The following is a 17,718-nucleotide window of genomic DNA, read 5'->3' as shown; positions in this document are numbered from 1 at the left end:
TACTAGAGGGATAGGACAGGTTTGAGGTTTAAAAGTGCAAGAGGAGAGTGTGTTTCAAATACTAAGTACTCTGGATGTCAATAAAGCAGTGGGACTGGATCGAATATTACATCTCGCCTAAAACATTTGTCCCTCAAGAATTCTAGAAATTCTATTCCTTTATTACTACATGCATTTTTCCTCTTCCCAATTTATACTGCCATAGTTAAAATCTCCCATAAACAGTCTTCTTCTTGCACTTGCCAAGGTCAACTGGCAAGTGCAAGAATGCAGGTGAGCAATCAAGGAATCTGCTCCTCACCCTCTGTGCTCCTTGGCTTGTAGCAACATCTCACTAAATATCCTGTCTTCCCCACCTCTACATCACAACATATGTTTTCAAAACCATTAGTGTCACTACCTTCCACTCTGAGAGGACAAAAGTCATCACTTATCATAAGCAGTACTCCACCACCGTGTTTTTTTTTCTTCCTATTCTTTCGAAAAATGCTGTACCCTGCTACTTCTATTTCTGTTATTATGTCATCTTATGTCAACCATGTTTCAGAGATTACAATAATCTTCAGACACGCTGATGTTATCAGCGCCACCAATTCATCTCCTTTATTCCGGATACTTCTGGCATTAGTATAAAGCATAAAAATGCCACTTTTTCTATACTATCCTTATCCCCTCCTGACTCCACCGGACTCAGTGTTACCCGATGTATTCCCCCTTTTCCCAAGCACCTATTCCCACAAGAGGCCACCCCTGCTACCATCCATGCAGGTACTTCTAGTTTCTCTGCACTGACACACCGACTCATTCAGAGAACAGCAATCTTTCCAGATGCCTACATCCTTCCTCATTCAAATGAAAACGATCTCATCTCTTGCATACAGTTCCTTTATATCCTCAAATACCCTCCAAGATTCCACATATTCCAATCCTCTCTTCTGACACATTCTGGCTATCATGCTATTCATTATTAATGCTCTTCTACTCAGCTCGTCATTATCATACCTGGACAACACACACACACACACACACACACACACACACTATCTTCCCTCTCTGAGTTTTCTTCTGTACAACCTCAAGCATGAATCTCAGATTTCTCACCACCCTATTTACACTGCCTCTCAAGTCATTCATGCTCATCATCACAATCATCTCATCCACCCTTTCACCCTGATTAATTGCTATAGCCACACTTTCTATCAGGGGAAACCCTCCTCTGGCATCCTATCTTGCACACCACAGATCATCAAGTCTCCATACATCACACCTCTCACCACTCTGTTCCTTGATTGCTCATCTACATTCCTTACTCTCTCTCTCTCTCTCTCTCTCTCTCTCCTTTAACACTTTCTCTCTATTCCCTACTTACCAGCCATCTTGGCATCTCTCTATCCCTGGTTCCAGTGCTTCCTTGCATTCTTCTTATTCCCTCTCTCCTACTGTTTCTATTCTCTCCTCTTCTATCATTCCCATAACTCTCTCCTTCCCTCTCTTATACTGTTTCTATTCTCTCCTCTTCTATCATTCCCATAATTCTCTCTCCTTTCCTCTTTTCTACTGTTTCTATTCTCTCCTCCTCCTCTATCATTCCCATAATTCTCTCTCCTTCCCTCTTTAACAATGTTTCTATTCTCTTCTCTTCTATCATTCCCATAACTCTCTCTCACTCCTACTCTGATTCGCCTGCATTCATCTCTTCCATTCGTTTAATGTCATCTTTCACACTTCTCAACTCATTCCCGAGACATTCCACCTGCTCTTTCAGTTCATCTATCCCTCTCTGCAAGCTACCCACTCTTGTTGACCATTCATCCTCCCAATTAACACCATCTACGAAAACTTCACAATTATTATTCAAACTTTCCCCACTCCTACTTTTTTAATTTATATTTTGCTCGTTATTCTCTCCCTCTATCACACCCCTTTTCCCAAGCACCTATTTCCACAAGAGGCCATCCCTGCTACCATTCACCCAGGTACTTCTAGTTTCCTTGCATTGACACACCAACTCATTCAGAGAACAGTCATCTCTCCAGATGCCTACATCCTTCCTCATTCAAATGCAAACGGTCTCTTGCATATTGCTTGTCAGGATAATATTGACATTTTCCTTTATTAGCATATGTACTTTTCATGATAGATGTTTTGTGTTTAATTCCTGCGAATCCTTTGTGTTTCTCATTAATATAGGATTTCCTGCTATTTCGTTTAATTTCATAATTTTTTGTCTGTCCACACTCATTGTAGCCAATCTGCCAAAGAATGGCATCCACATTTTTCTGCACACCCCTCAGCCTATAGAGACAACCAACAATATACAGGCAGTCCTCAGTTTACGACGTTTCAATTTATGCTGATTCACAATAACGCCGGATGCCTGCTCGTGCTTTCTTACTGTAGCGTGGTCTGACTGAGAAACGACGCTAGAAGGCACTCTAGTGTTTGAGTGTTTACCGAGCTACTATGATGTATATGTATCAAACCTAGTTTTACTGTTGAATCTACCTAATTGTTCTATTTAATTTTTTTTTACATACATACGTATTTAAATTGATAAAGTATGTAATTACATACCATGTCTGATAAAAGAAGAGCAGAAAAGTTATCAGAACTTGGTGTTAAGAAGGCACGGAAATCAATCACACTTGAAAAGAACATGGAGGTGATTCGAAGAATGGAAGATGGGCAGACACGTGCTAATATCTGTAGAAGTATGAACTTACCTCCATCGACTGTTACTACAATTATGAAAAATGCGGATAGAATAAAACAGTCTGTGCAACAATCTACGGCAGTACTAAATGCAAAACATAAGTTATAGCAGGGGTAAACTTCATGAAAAATTATTATCATTATGGGCGGATGACTTGAATCAGAAAAACATTCCTCTGATGCAGGCTATTATAACTGAGAAAGCAAAAACAATTTTTGAGGATCTTAAAAAGACAGATGGAGTCAAAGAAACATTTTTAGGAAGCAAAGGTTGGTTCACGAGATTTAAGTCTCGAAGTAAGCGCCATAGTGTCAAATCATGTGGTGAGGTGGCAAGTGCAGATGTTGCAGCAGTGGCTGCTTTTCCTAAAAATTTCAAGACTGTGTAAAACAAAGAAGTTATCCTCCTGATCTCATTTTTAATGTTGATGAGGCTGGGCTCTAATGGAAAAAATTGCCATCCCGTGCCTTCATTTCCTGTGAAAAACGTTCTGCTCCAGGTTTTAAAGTCACAAAAGATAGACTTATGCTTTTGTTGGGTGCAAATGTCTCCGGAACTTTCAAGCTTAAATGTTAGTGTACCATTCACAGATACCACATGCCTTCAAGGGTCTAAAAGCCATGCTGCCAGTCCATTGGAAATGGAACGAGAAAGCTTGGATTAAACAAGACGTTTTTATAGATTAGTACACAAATTATTTTTGTCCAACCGTGCTTCGCTTCTGTAAAGAAAATGACTTGCCAGCCAAGGCATTGCTTCTCTTAGATAATGCCCCTGGACATCCTCAAAACCTTGCTGAATTAAGAACACCATTGGATGTCAAGGTTGTTTACATGCCCCCAAACACAACATTGCTTTTGCAACCGATGGATCAGGGGATAATATCAATCTTCAGAGCCTATTACCTCCATATAGCATTTATAGAAATGGTAAGAGTCTTGAACACTTCAGGAAAAACTATTAAAGACTATTGGTGATCATTTGATATTTTGAAGGGCATTAACAACATCAAAGCAGCTTGGAACGAAGTGTCAGCAAAGTGTTTAAAAGGAGCATGGCGAAAACTACTTCCAGCATTTATGCACGACTTCGAGGAATTAGAGCAAGAGGAGAATGTTATTGAAGACGTTACCAAGCCTACACGAGAGGTGGGATTGGACAATATTACAGCTCAAGATTGAGGTGTGACAGAAGTCTTAGAGAGCCATGATAAACCGCTTTCCAATGAAGACTTAAAAGAATTAGCCGAACAATTAAGTCAACATTCAAAGGAGGAGAAAGAAAATGAAGAAGGTCCTCTGACAGATATAAAAATGGCCGATTTACAGCGTATCCTTGCAAGCATAGATATATTGACTGATGAACTCTATGAAATGGACCACGATTGGTAATGGAGTGCGAATGTAAAAAGGAGTGTAATCACATCTATTTGACCTTACACTGAACTCCTTAAAGAAAAAAAAAAAGAAAATCTAGGTAGTTAACACTGGATACTTTTTTCCAAAAAAATGCAGGTGATCTGAAACCAGGAATTTCAACATAGAAATCTGTGATATCTTTTTGAAGTTTCATATTTTTTTGTATATAATTTTGTTGTTTTCATTATTAATAATTTTATTTTAACAAATATATATATGTATGCATTATCAAAGCTTTAAATATAATAATGTTACACATACTTCATGTGCATATTTTTTGACTGTGTGGAACATAACTTTGTACCTCCCATTAAAATTGAGTTCGTTTTACGGCAATTCAGTTTACACCTGTTTTCTCAGGAATCAAAGTGAGGTGTAAACTGAGGGCTGCCTGTATTTTGTACTAGCATTAGTATTATTATTATTCAGGCTTCCATGGAGTCAAAAGACTCATCGTGGGAGGTCCTTTCTAAGAAACACAAGTCTATCAAGACTCATTGAGGGAGGTCCTGCCTAGGAAACACAAAGTTTATCATACCACTCTTTAAACGCATTGACTTCTTGCTCTCACCACTCCATCAGGCAATGCATTACATGGTTCAACCACCCTCCATGCAAAGAAACCACTCCTCACCCTCTTTCTCACAGTTTCCTTTCGTAACTTCCAGGGATGGCCCCTTGTCATGACTCCTTCCCGTTGTTCAACCAAACAAAAGAACTCCCCAGTGTCACCCCTGTAACGACCTCTCAACAGTTTAAAAAATGACCGGCACGACATGGGGAGCTCAACCAGAGGTACTTCACTCGATGGCTTTGGCATTGTGTTTTGCTGCAGGGGAGAATGATGCCCCAGTGTGGGTGGCATCCGCCCATGCGAAACACGTGGATATGGCTTTAAATGATACCATTAGGATCATAACCGGATGCCTAAGACAAACCCCAGTCAACAAGCTGTATCCCTTAGCAGGCATAGCGCCACCAGGCATAAGACGTCATGTGGCCAGTGAGATGGAGAAAAAAAAGCAGATGACGGACGAAAGACATCCAATGTACGGCCATATCATCATAGCTTCTCGACTCAAATCGAGGCATAGTTTTATGCAAAGAACTAAAGCACTGATCCATAAACCTGAGGAGCGATGCCTTGTTCTATTGAGGGAATCGGTTCAACTTCAAGAAGCCCCCATAATTAAGGAAGAGTTAACTAAGGGATATCACCTACCCTATAGCACCTGGAGGACTCTGAACCATCTCAGAGGGGGAGTGTCCAGTTGCAGAAGTAACCTGATGAAATGGGGTTATGCAGATGATGACAGCTGTGACTGTGGAGACGTCCAAACTGACGAACATCTTTTATGTTGCCCAGATCTAATCGATGTGGGCTCCAAGGATGACATTCGGATGGTCAATGACAAGGCAATACAAGCCGCTGTTTTTTTGGATGGAGAGGATATTATTGGTGTTCCGGACTCGGAAAGTAAAGTAGCAGATTAAAAGTCTCAATCATATCATCCCTCTTTCTATCCACCAAACTCTGCAGTCCACACTCCCTAAGCCGATCCTCATAACTAACATTGTACAGTCCCTACACCATCTTTGTTATCTGCCTTTGTACCTTTTCAGAGTCTTATACAATGGAATGATAACCATTTTATCTCTGAAGGTCAGTGTCCTTCTCATTATTATAGCAATCCTCTGCGTTACCTTCACTACCTTTGCAATATATCCCCTAAATTTCAGGTTTCTATCAATCATCAAACCCAGATCTCTTGTCTCTGCTACTTCCTCCAGTTTAACTGCTCCCATAGAGTATGCAGCATCCCATCGATGTGTCCCAAACCTCAAGATCTTACATTTTGCTGCATTAAACTGACATCTCCATTAATTTGCCCATCTATCTAGCTTATTCAAATTCTCTTGCAGGGCTACCACATCTGCACTATTACTAATAACCCTTCCCAGGTTTGCATCATCCGCAAACAACCGAATATCCCCTTGCAATCCATGGATTGCAAGTACTATTTGCTTCTATTTGAACTAAATAGCCTGAAATAAAGCCATCACCTCAGTCTTAAACTCTTTAACTACTGCTGATTGCAATTCTTCGGCTATCAAATTTCAGTAATAACCTTCTTTCCTATTCCCTCTATCATCCCTGAAAAAATAAAACAACCTTACCACTCTCTTCTATTCATCAATTCTCACTGATGATGATCATTTTTGGCCAAGCTGAGCTGACCAATGGCAAAAACTTCCCTTTATTTCTGATGATTCTGGCATTTGTATACATGAATTTCACATCCCTTTGGATCCACAATTACCTTTGCATGATGTGATTATCAACAATTCATATTTTAAACCCAAGAAACATTTCTGTACACATGCTCATTTATCACCAGAGGTGGATAAACCTACACATGATGATATCCTCCAAACATTTCTAGTTTCACTAAATTTTCTCTTCTAACTTCTCACTGCACAACACTTTCTCCAAATGTCTCACTGAAACCATTCTAATACAATCCATCAGTCATGCATAATTCCTTTGTCTCATCAAATTCACTTCAGAAATATATAAGTTGCACACTATTCCTTCTTCATAATCTTCTTACTGACTTATTCACAATCATGGCCCTTCTCCATTCATTCCTATCATACAGTGGCAGCAGACTCATAATCTTAACTCTTATTCTTCTTTTACTTCTTCCAGCAACTCTTTCATATCTTCTTTCATTGTATATTTCTTATTGAAATCATTTGTGCCTGCAAAACAGTCCATTCTTTTACTTTTGCTCTCTTTGAACTTTGTACTCAGGAAGCATGCTTTCATCATTTCATGAAGTACACCTCTTATCATAGAATCTATATATAATACTCATCCCCAGTTTCTCAATCTTTCTTACCTTCCTACTCATTTTTCCTTTAATTCTTTTTCTTGCTGCATCACATTCCAGTAGCTGCTTCAAGCACATGATTCCATTATATTTATGTTTACAACATGCATGTCTATTGTACATGACTTTATAGTCCACTGGACCTAATATATATATATTTATTTATTTAGCGTATGGCTCACACATGAAAAGTTACATTACATTAATCCTTAATATATATGGACATAGTAATAGACATATGTACAATAAGAAGACATAATACAGTCATAAAAGAGACACTCAAGAATAGGCTACAACTGAATTGGTCGACTGCACTTGGTGTAGCATGGATGAAGTCTGACAGGTTTCCACTGTATGCACGTAGGACACATTCTGCTATAATATGATTAATTGTCTGGCGGGGTGATCCACAGTCGCACCTGGGTGAGGCAATCATGCCCCATTTGTAAAGGTGGTCTGCACATCTGCCATGTTATATATACAAAGAAGATGGGACACCTGGCCTAGAGTGCAAGTAGATATCATCATGTCTGCTATTCAGAACTAATAGTCTGCTTGTCAGAATCCTCGAATAGTAACATGTTTAGTCTCTAAAACAAGTTTCCTAATTATCTAACTCTTAGTAAACCCATGATACTAAAACACTAATTAAACTTACTTATAAGTTGTTTTTTTAGAAAGAAGCAACATCACAATCCACATAGGGTAATTCTTAAACAATGCACATTTCATGTTTTTGAACCTTTCCAATATTGTTTTACAAAAAATATGTAATAAAAGTCATTCACACCATATTTTTTCTATAACCATACAGTATTCATGTGCTTAATTAACAGCTAGTCAATAATATGAAATAATATGATATACCATTATATATATAAATAATAGTAATTATCAATACACTATAACATATAACTCATATGCAGTTTATATGTTGTAGTGTATTATTTATTATATTATCATAAGATTTTAAGCAAATGTTTTAAATCATTACCATCTGAATTGTCGTTATGTACTTTTTCCACCAGAGATACTTATACATGCTTGGTCCCAATGCAGCCAGTCCATAATAGATATACATAAAAACATGAATAAGGCTATTCAAAAATGAAAAAAATGTACTATGTCCTCCTGAAACAAATAAATAATGTATATTAATGAATATGGAGAGATGAGGACTAAATGAGAAGATACAAATGAGGATAAGTTTTTATTGTTTTACATGACATTTATCTTAATTATAAAAAGGCCTAATTACAGTTTCAGGTTGACAATCGAGTAATTTATTATTAGAGAGAAGTTCTTAACAAACATTTGAGTTCAATTAAACACAAAGTTGGTAACACGCTATCATTTGTCTTTGAACTTTAACATAAACATACAAATCACATAAGAAACTGAATGTGCACTAAATAATCATGTAATAGCAAAATCATCATATGCAGTGTTTACTTTTAGGATTAATCAATAAGTAGGAAGCTGGTCCCTTCCAATTAAAAGGTTTTTGCATACTCCTAATATAATTAGCATATAACTGTAAATCCCATAAAATAAATTTTATTGTATTTTAGTGTGCATATAACTGTGCAGCAATGAATTATCTAGCAAAATTGGTTTCTTTCCTTTGTTCAGTGATTTGTGTATATTATGGACTAGCATAGCATAAGAAAATATTATAGGTAAGAAATCTACATGAATAAAAAGGGTTATGAAGACTAAATCAAATGATGATAGGCTTATTTATAATTAAAGAAAGAGCCATGCAAAAATCATTCAGAGGAAACGATAAAGCTGGCTGCATTCACACATAAGTTGGAAGAAGATGGTAATGGGAACAAAAAAAAGTTATATGGACTTCTGAAGACTAGACAAAGAAGAAGATATATGAAGAGCCAGATTTTTTAATAAATGGGGATGGAAATCTTGTGATTAGTGAAAGAGAGAGAGAGGGAGAGAGAGATTAGGATGATGTGGCAGTATTATTTTAGATATCTGTTAAATAAAGATGAAAGTCACAGAAATGAATTGGAATGAATACAGTCGTGAGATAGATAATATGGAAATAAGTCTGGCATAGGTTGAAGAAGCATTAAAGATGAAGAATGGAAAATCCCTTAGGGATTTTCCATTCTTGTGGTAATACCACAATTGCAGTAATACAGGACTGAAATGGTTATGTGACATCTTTAGACTGATCTGGAGAAAGAAGGTGATACCTAATGATTAGACCAAGAGGATTATTTTTCCAATACACAAAACAAACGGAACTTAAGAAGGGAGTTTAGTAATTATAGAGGAATAGCATTATTATGTCATTGTGCAAAGATTTATGAAAGGATAATGGCAAAATGAATAAGAGACAAAACAGAAGAAGGTCTAAGAGAAGAGCAGTTTGGTTTTAGAAAAGGGCAATCAACTGCTGATCCAATTTTTGCTGTAAGAAAAATGATGGAAAGACACTATGAATTTGGAAAAAGTCTGTTTATAACATTTCTTAATTTGGAAAAAGCCCTTTTACTGGATTCAATGGGGAAAAGTCTTGGAAAGTTTGAAAAAGATAGGCATAGAAAAGAAATAAATAGTCATGATAAAGAATATGTATATAAGTCTAAGAGCTCTGTAAAGACTAAATTTGGTAATTTAGAGTGGTTTACAATTAAAAATGGACTGCCACAGGGAAGTGTGTTATCTTCGTCTGCTTGTAGTGATCAATAGCATCCTATATGTGGTTAATGACTTGAGAGATGAGAAGCAGTTGTGTTTGCTGATGATCTGGTGATATGGGTACATTCAGAAGAAGAACTACAGAAGAAACTAGATGAAAGGAATAGTGTCATAAAGAAAATATGGATTACCTGTTAATAGTATATATTAATAGTAGTATATTAATAGAATAGGATTTGCCGTTAGGTGGCGTAATGTGTGTGTACCATAGATTTATTCTCCTGAAGGAAAAGTTATTTTTTTTTGCATTTTAGTTGATAACATTATTGCCAGCCTGGTTGGCCAAGTGGTTAGAGTATCCGATCTCCAGCTAAAAGGCTGTGGGCATGGATATTTGTGATTGTCTGTAAAAATAGTAGTGGTGATGGTGGGCAGTAGATGGTGTTGGTGTAGATGATGTGGTTCGCTGTAGTTAGTGGACTGAGTGGCAGAGACTGTAGAGTAAGTACCCTCCCTCAATGAGTCTTTGGACTCCCTGGAGGTGTCGCGTAATAATAATAATAATAATAAAAAATATAATAATAATATTAGGTTAACTTATCATAGTTTTTGTTTTAAATGAGTGTGTGTGATTGAAAGAGCTATTTAGTTTGTAAGTATAAATTGTATTTTTTTTGTTTAAATACGATATTGTCAGTATGGTGCCAATGCGTGGAGGAGCAATGATGAGATTTTGTGCAGTGCAGTGTGCGTGAAATGTATTTGTCGAGAAAATTAAAGGATATGTGGAAGAAAATTGAAACTGGAGGGAGAGAGAGAGAGAGTAATAAATGTTTCAAACATTAATGCCTATAAGGTGACAAGAATGCAACAAAGATAGCAGAGTGGACAGTACCAATGGTAGGATGGAAAGTGATGTTATTAATGTCGAATGTGCAGCCATGAAAATAGAGGAGAATGAAATGGACATTAATAAAGAAATAGCACACTTCAATGTTATCCTTCATGGGACAAAGGGCAGGATTGATTAGCGGAAAGAGATTAGCAGGACTGAAAAGAGAAGGAAGCAAGTGGTCTGAATCAATAATAAAGACCAAGCAAACAAATAAGAAAAACAAGTTAAGGAGAAAATTATATATGGAGACTCAATGATCAGATGAGTACTTAATGAAAGTGTGAAAAAATCTTGTTTCCCTGGTGCAAAAATTCACGATATTAGTCACACCATGCAGATGCAAAAAAATAAGTCAAAAGAAATGATTGTCTTGGCTGGCACAAATGATTTGAGAAATGAGAAGTATTCTTGTGACAGAAGATATAAAGAAGTTGTTAGAAGAAGCAAAACTCAAGAGTGAGAAGGTGGATATTGTAAGTCTCCCAAAGAGTTCTTTCATTATGTGGCAAGTAAGAGGAAGAATGACTGGAAGATTAACCATAGTGATGATGATGGTTACAAGGTAATAGAAGTAGATAAAATAATTGAGTTACTGTGACCACTGTGCAAAAGGTATATCATCCTAGTGAGGTTACTGCCTTAACATACGTGACAGACACTAACGTGGGAACAGAGATGTATGAATTAGAGGTTTTCAGAATATTGCAGAATCTCAATGTAAATACAGCTGTGGGATTAGATAAATTATCAGCTGAAGTTTTGCGAGAATGTGCGAGGGAACTGGCAGTGACTCTGACTAGGCTCTTTAATTTAAGTCTCAGCTCTGGTAAAGTTCCAAGAGAGTGGAAAGAGGGCAAAATAATTCCCTTCCATGAAGGAGATTCTAAGACTGTGGCAGTGAATTATAGACCAATCAATATCTCAGTCATAGTGATAAAAGTTCTGGAAAAATTGATTAAAAACAGAATTCAAGAATGGTTGGTTAAAAATATGATATATATGAGGGGCAACATGGCGTCGTAAAGGGTAGGTCATACCTTAGTATTTTACTATCTTTTTATAATAGAGATTCCCCAGAGTTGGATCAAGGAAATGGCAGAATACCAATGGAACTCTGTTATGCAAACTAGAACAAATGGGGATAAATATGACACTGATTACGTGGATAAGGGGGTGGCTGCTGGACAGATATGGTGTGCTGCAAGGTTCAGTGCTAACTCTGCCATGGGATCCTTAGGGATCTCATGCTAGTCCCAAGCCTGGATAAAGGAGGAGGGTCGGTCAGATGAGTGTCGATGCTCTGACCATAAAGAAAAAACACGATTGTTATCTGTTGCCTATACAATCAACAGCTACAACATGCCGGCTCGGGCGTCGCCCAGATAAACAAGGCCCGCGATATCAATCAAGCGATTGGGGTTGGATCAAAAAGTGGGATACCGAAAGGAAACAGAAACCAACAGAACTGTTATCAGTAGGAACGTGGAATGTGCGGACACTCTGGATATCAGGAAAATTAGAACTACTTCGTGAGGAAATGAAGAGATATCGGTGGAATATACTAGGATTGGCAGAGATGAGATGGACATCATCTGGAGAAATCAATGGATGCGAAGTAATATGGTCAGGACATGACACCATGCACGAAGCAGGAGTTGGCTTCCTTCTTAGCAAAAGAGGCACTGTTAGGCTACAAACCAGTTAATGAACAAATCATAGTAGCAAGATTTCAGGCAAAGCCATTCAACATATCAATAGTCCAGATATATGTACCCACATCTGACAGCACAGATGAGGATATTGACTTATTCTACAAAGATCTGACAGAGACAATAGAAACAATACCAAAGTAAGATGTGCTAATTATTGATGGAGATTGGAATGCCAAAGTTAGAATAGATAATGATGGTTGGGAAAGAGTCATGGGAAAATATGGTTTCGGAGAAAGAAATGAACGAGGTGAAAAATTGTTAGAATTTGCTGTGGACCATGAGATGATGATCTGTAACACAAGATTCCAACAAAAGGAGTGTAGAAAATGGACGTGGCAATCAAATGATGGGAAAACCAAAAACATGATTGATATGATTATGATTAAAAGAAGATGGATAACATCAGTACAGCAATGTCGAACTTTTCAGGCAGCGGATATATACTCGGACCATAGTTTAGTGATTGCAAACATCAAGATGAAATTAAAAAAGAAATATAAACCCCAACATCAGAATAGAAGAGATACAGCACAAATAAGTGAAGCAGAAATAGGAAGAAGGTACAGAACAGTGTTAGAAGAGGAACTTAAAAGTGTGGAGAAAGAAAAAAACTTGAATTTAAGAGTGAAAAGAGTGATGAGGGCGATAGAAGATGCAGTTGAAGAAACAGTACCAGAAGAAGAAAAGATCAAGAAGAAATGGATTACACAAGAAACACTAAAGTTAGTACAGGAGAAAAGAATGTTGAAGATAAGAAGAGATACATCAGAACAAATAGAAGAGCAATATAGAAGAAAGTGTAATGAGGTGAAAAAAGCAGTCAGAATGGATAAGATGAAATGGTTAGAAGCCCAATGCAACAATATAAAACAGTACTATGGAGAGCATAAAACAAGGGATGTATACAAAATGATCAGAACCATTAATAGAAAGTGGCAACCAAAACAGACCACAATTAAAGATGAAAAAGGCAAAGTATTGATGAATAAAGAAAAAATTGTACAGTGGTGGACAAGATACTGTAGTGAGTTATATGAAGAAAAACTAGGTTCAGATGGCGTTGGGAAACTTACTGAAGAATTGAAGCAGATATCACCACCAGGTAATGAGCATGATATGGACATTTTAAGAGGAGAGGTAGAAAAAGCAATAGGATGGCTAAAACACAACAAGAGTCCTGGTAGCGATAACATTACTGGAGAAATGATTAAATATGGTGGTGAAAGAATGGTTACAGAAATGCACCAACTATGTTGGTATGGAAAGAAGGGGAAATGCCAGAGGAGTGGGTGAAATCAATATTAGTAACATTATACAAGAAAGGTATTAAGCTAGAATGTAAAAATTATAGAACAATTGCCTTGATAAGTCACCTTGGTAAAGTGTTGATGATCATATTGGCAGAAAGATTGAGAACACAATTGGAAGCATACCTTGCAGACGAGCAACCAGGATTTAGGAAGGATAGAACTACAATTCAACAGATTTTGACAATGAGGTTAATAGCAGAAAAAGCTAGGAAAAAAAACAAAAACATACATACTTGCTTTGTTGATTTTCAGAAAGCATTTGACAGTATTGACCATATTGACCCGAAAGAGACATTAGCAGTTCTGGAATCCTATGGAATTGATAAAAAACTAATAGCTATATTAAAAGATGTTTATCAGAATGCAGTTGCAGCAGTTAGAATAGGTGATGGTTTGGGGAAATGGTTTAAAACAAGCAGAGGTACTAGACAGGGAGACCCAATATCACCAAGCATTTTCATCGCATATTTAGAAAGAGCAATGGATAAAATGAAAGAAGATGCCAAAGGAATATCTGTACACGGAATGAGAATTAACAATCTAAGATTTGCAGATGACATTCTTATTATTGAAGAAGACAAAAGAAAACTACAAAAAACACTGAAACTGTTAAATGAGGAAGGGAAGAGATTTGGACTTGTTATGAACTTTGAAAAAACAAAGACAATGGTATTTGATGAGAAAAACATGAAACAAAAGATACAAGTAGATGGAACTGATATAGAAAATGTAGAACAATTCACATATTTGAGAAGTAAACTGACATATGACTTGGACTGTAAAAAAGAAATAAAAATCAGGATTGCAAAGGGAAGAACAAATCTGAAGGCCATGGATAACATCTGGAAAAGTAAAGTGATCAGTCTGCAAACAAAACTCAGAGTATTGGAAACATGCATCTTCAGCGGTGTACTGTACGGATCTGAAACGTGGGTAATAAATAAGGAATCAAGAAAAAGAAATTTGGCATTTATAAGAACTTGTTACAGGAAGATTCTAAGAATAGGATGGGTACAGAAAATCATCAATGAAGAGCTCTATCAGAAGATACAATCAAAACAGAATCTAATGCAGAAGATTATAAAATGGAAGCTGCAATCATTTGGACACATCTATAGAATGAGTGAGGACCAGAAGATAAAGACATTTATGTTTGGTATTTTGGATGGTTTAAACAGAAGAGGTAGACCATACAGAGAATGGATAGATGATATAAAAGACTGGTGTGGAATGGGTGTACAAAAACTGCGACACTGTGCACTGGACAAAGAAAGGTGGAAGAAGATAGTCAAATAGGCATCAGATAGCAATGGGCAGTGAGCCCATGGTTCGTGATGATGATGATGAAGGTTCAGTGCTGGGACTACTACTGTTTAATTTGTACATAAATGATATAGGAACTAACCTGAAAGGAAATATTCAGTTGTTTGATGATGATGCAAAGTTAGGTAGAGTAACAGTTTATCAAGACGATGTGGAGAGGACAATTTAATTTGCAGAACAATTAAAATAGGCTGTCAGTATTGGCAAAAGATAATGGGTATTAATTTAATGTAGAGAAATGTAAAATTATACATTTTGGGATAAATAGATTACAAGCTGTGTATCACATTGATGTTACTGTAGTCCAGGAAATAGATGAAGCTAGAGATTTAGAGGTGGTGGTAGACAGAGAGTTAAAGTTTAGAGGATATATGATAAATTTGGTAAGGTAGCCCATAAGATTACTTGGCTATTGAAGAACACATTAACGAGTAGAGATAAGGAAGTTGTTATCTCTTTATAAGGCATTGATACATCCGCATCTGGATTACCGTGCTCAAGTCTGGTCTCCTAGGTATCTTGGGGATGAGAAAGTGGTTGAGAAGATTTAGAGGTGAGTGACCAAGATGGTGAGTGGTTGGTGGAATGTTCCCTGTGAAGATATATTGAGGGTGTGTGGATTGCAGAAGTTGGCTGATAGGAAAAAAAGAGGAGATATGATAGAAACATTGAAGTTGCTTAAAGGATTTTATAGGATTGATGCAGAGGGAATGTTTCAGCACTAGGCTGGAGAGGCCTAGTGTGACACGGGGTCATATGTGGAAGTTGAATAAAGATGTGGTTAGTAGGGGGTGTGAAGACTAGATTTTTGGCTTGGAGAGTTGTGAAATCAACTTCAGAGTTCTGTATCCTTTAATCTCTTTTATTTTCTCCTCTGCTCTTTAATCTCTACTCTTTTCTTCCTAGTGGTCCTGTTTCCTGTATCACTTAACCACATGGCGGCTCTGATAATACTGACCATATAATTGCAATACTAAATGCAAACAAATCACATATATACCTTATCTGTACATTTTTAGACTACTACCTCTGTTCAAAAAGAAACCGAAGTTTTGATAGAAAATAAAACACAGGCCAATTATAATTATTCAAATCATTTATTTCAATCAATATACTCTCCCTCAGTTTCGATACAACGTTTGGCACAGTCCATTAATTTGTTAAATTAGTTTTTTATATCAGTTTTTGGGATACTGTTGAGGGTCGTGGTTACTGCCATTTGAATGTTTTCAATGGTGTCATATCGCTTTCCTTTCATTGGCAAATGAAGTCAGGGGAAGAGTGATCATCATACAAACTTGGTTTTTGCTCAAAAACTGTTTCACAATGTTTGACTGATGAGATGGTGCATTATCGTGCAAAAGTGACCAGCTGCCTGCATCACGATATTCATGCTATACACGACGAATTCTTGCTATCAATCGCTTCAAAACTTTGAGATAAAACTCACCATTGACTGTTTGGCCAGGCGGAACGAATTCTTTGTGGATAATGCCCTTGGAATCGTAGAAACAAATCAGCACTGTCTTTACTTTTGACTTCTCCAAGTGACTTTTTTTTCAGATGTCCCCTTTCTGGTGGTCTCCACTCAGCACTTTGGTGCATTGTTTCGGGCTTATACTCATAGCACCATGTTTCGTCACCAGTAATGATCGTTTCAAGGAAGTTTGCGTCCTTAAGACGGTTTTAACGAGGTCTTTGCAGTGTTCAATTCAATACATTTTTTGGTCATCGGTCAATTTGTCGGGAACAAATCGCGAATTCAATTTACGAAGGCCCAAACTCACAGTCAAAATGTTGTGCACAGTTGATTTTGGAATCCCCAATTCATCGTCAATCAATCTCACAGATGATTTCGGGTTTTCTTTGATGAAATCATGCTTTTTGGATGTTAACTTCGCTCAGTCCAGTTTTTGGACGGTCCAGCTTTTCGTCATCCTCAAGCGACTCACGACCACTTTGAAATCGCTTAAACCACGTAAACTTGAGTATGGGATAAGCATTCATCACTATATGCTTTTTCAAGCATTTGATGCATTTCAGTAAAACATGAAACACAAAAGTCAATAGCAGCTCTCTGTTTGAAACTCATTTTCCAACCATTTGTCAAAACACACTGTCACTCTTAGCATTATAACTGATTCTAATGAAACAAATGTCATAAACAGTTGACACAACACTAATGAAGGTTGCTGCTTTCGACAACAAAAATATACAAAAGGTGGCACCACTAGTTTCTTCTATTTTCGAAAACTTCGGTTTCTTTTTGAACAGAGGGGGTATTTTTAACACATAACAAAACATATTCCTCATTAAATAAAATTTTCACTAAGCATATATAAAACCGTAAAAAAAAATGAACATAATAAGCAAATTATTTATGTGAGATTTTAACAAAAATAACTCTTCAAGCTTAAATGTCTCAATCATATCTCCCCATTGTCTTCTATCCTCCACCAAACTCTGTAGTCTGCATGCCTTCAGTCTATCCTCATAATCAGCATCGTACAGTCCTAATATCATTTTTGTTATCTGTCTCTGCACCCTCTCCAAGGTTGCTTCATCCTCTTTAAATTCCGGTGATCATACCTGAGCAAATAAAGATGTGGTCTGATCAAAGCTTTATACAATTGGAACACCACATTTATCTCTCATGGTCAATGTCTTCCTCGATATTGAAACAATTCTCTGAGATGTCTTCACAACCATTGTAATATGTCCTCTGAACTTCATATTTCGATCTACACCGCAAGATCCCTTGTTTCCTCCACTTCTTCCAGTATAACTCC

At 37.0% G+C, this 17,718-nt stretch overlaps 1 protein-coding gene across 1 annotated transcript in view; it reads right to left on the bottom strand.

Moving 5' to 3' along the window:
• Positions 1-17,718, bottom strand: part of LOC150096667 (very long chain fatty acid elongase AAEL008004-like) — a 135,022-nt gene that overhangs the window by 4,608 nt on the left and 112,696 nt on the right. Inside the window, exon 6 of the mRNA XM_090407819.1 lies at positions 8,020-8,156. Within this exon, the coding sequence (XP_090263945.1) occupies positions 8,020-8,156 (137 nt within the window). The remainder of the gene's footprint in view (positions 1-8,019; positions 8,157-17,718) is intronic.

Source organism: Typopeltis vanoorti, chromosome 18 (assembly GCF_054136105.1).
Source record: "Typopeltis vanoorti isolate ZY-2024b chromosome 18, IOZ_Tvanoo_1.0, whole genome shotgun sequence".
Taxonomy (NCBI): domain Eukaryota; kingdom Metazoa; phylum Arthropoda; class Arachnida; order Uropygi; family Thelyphonidae; genus Typopeltis; species Typopeltis vanoorti.
Note: the sequence above shows the minus strand (reverse complement) of the source record. Positions and strands in the feature narration are given on the sequence as shown.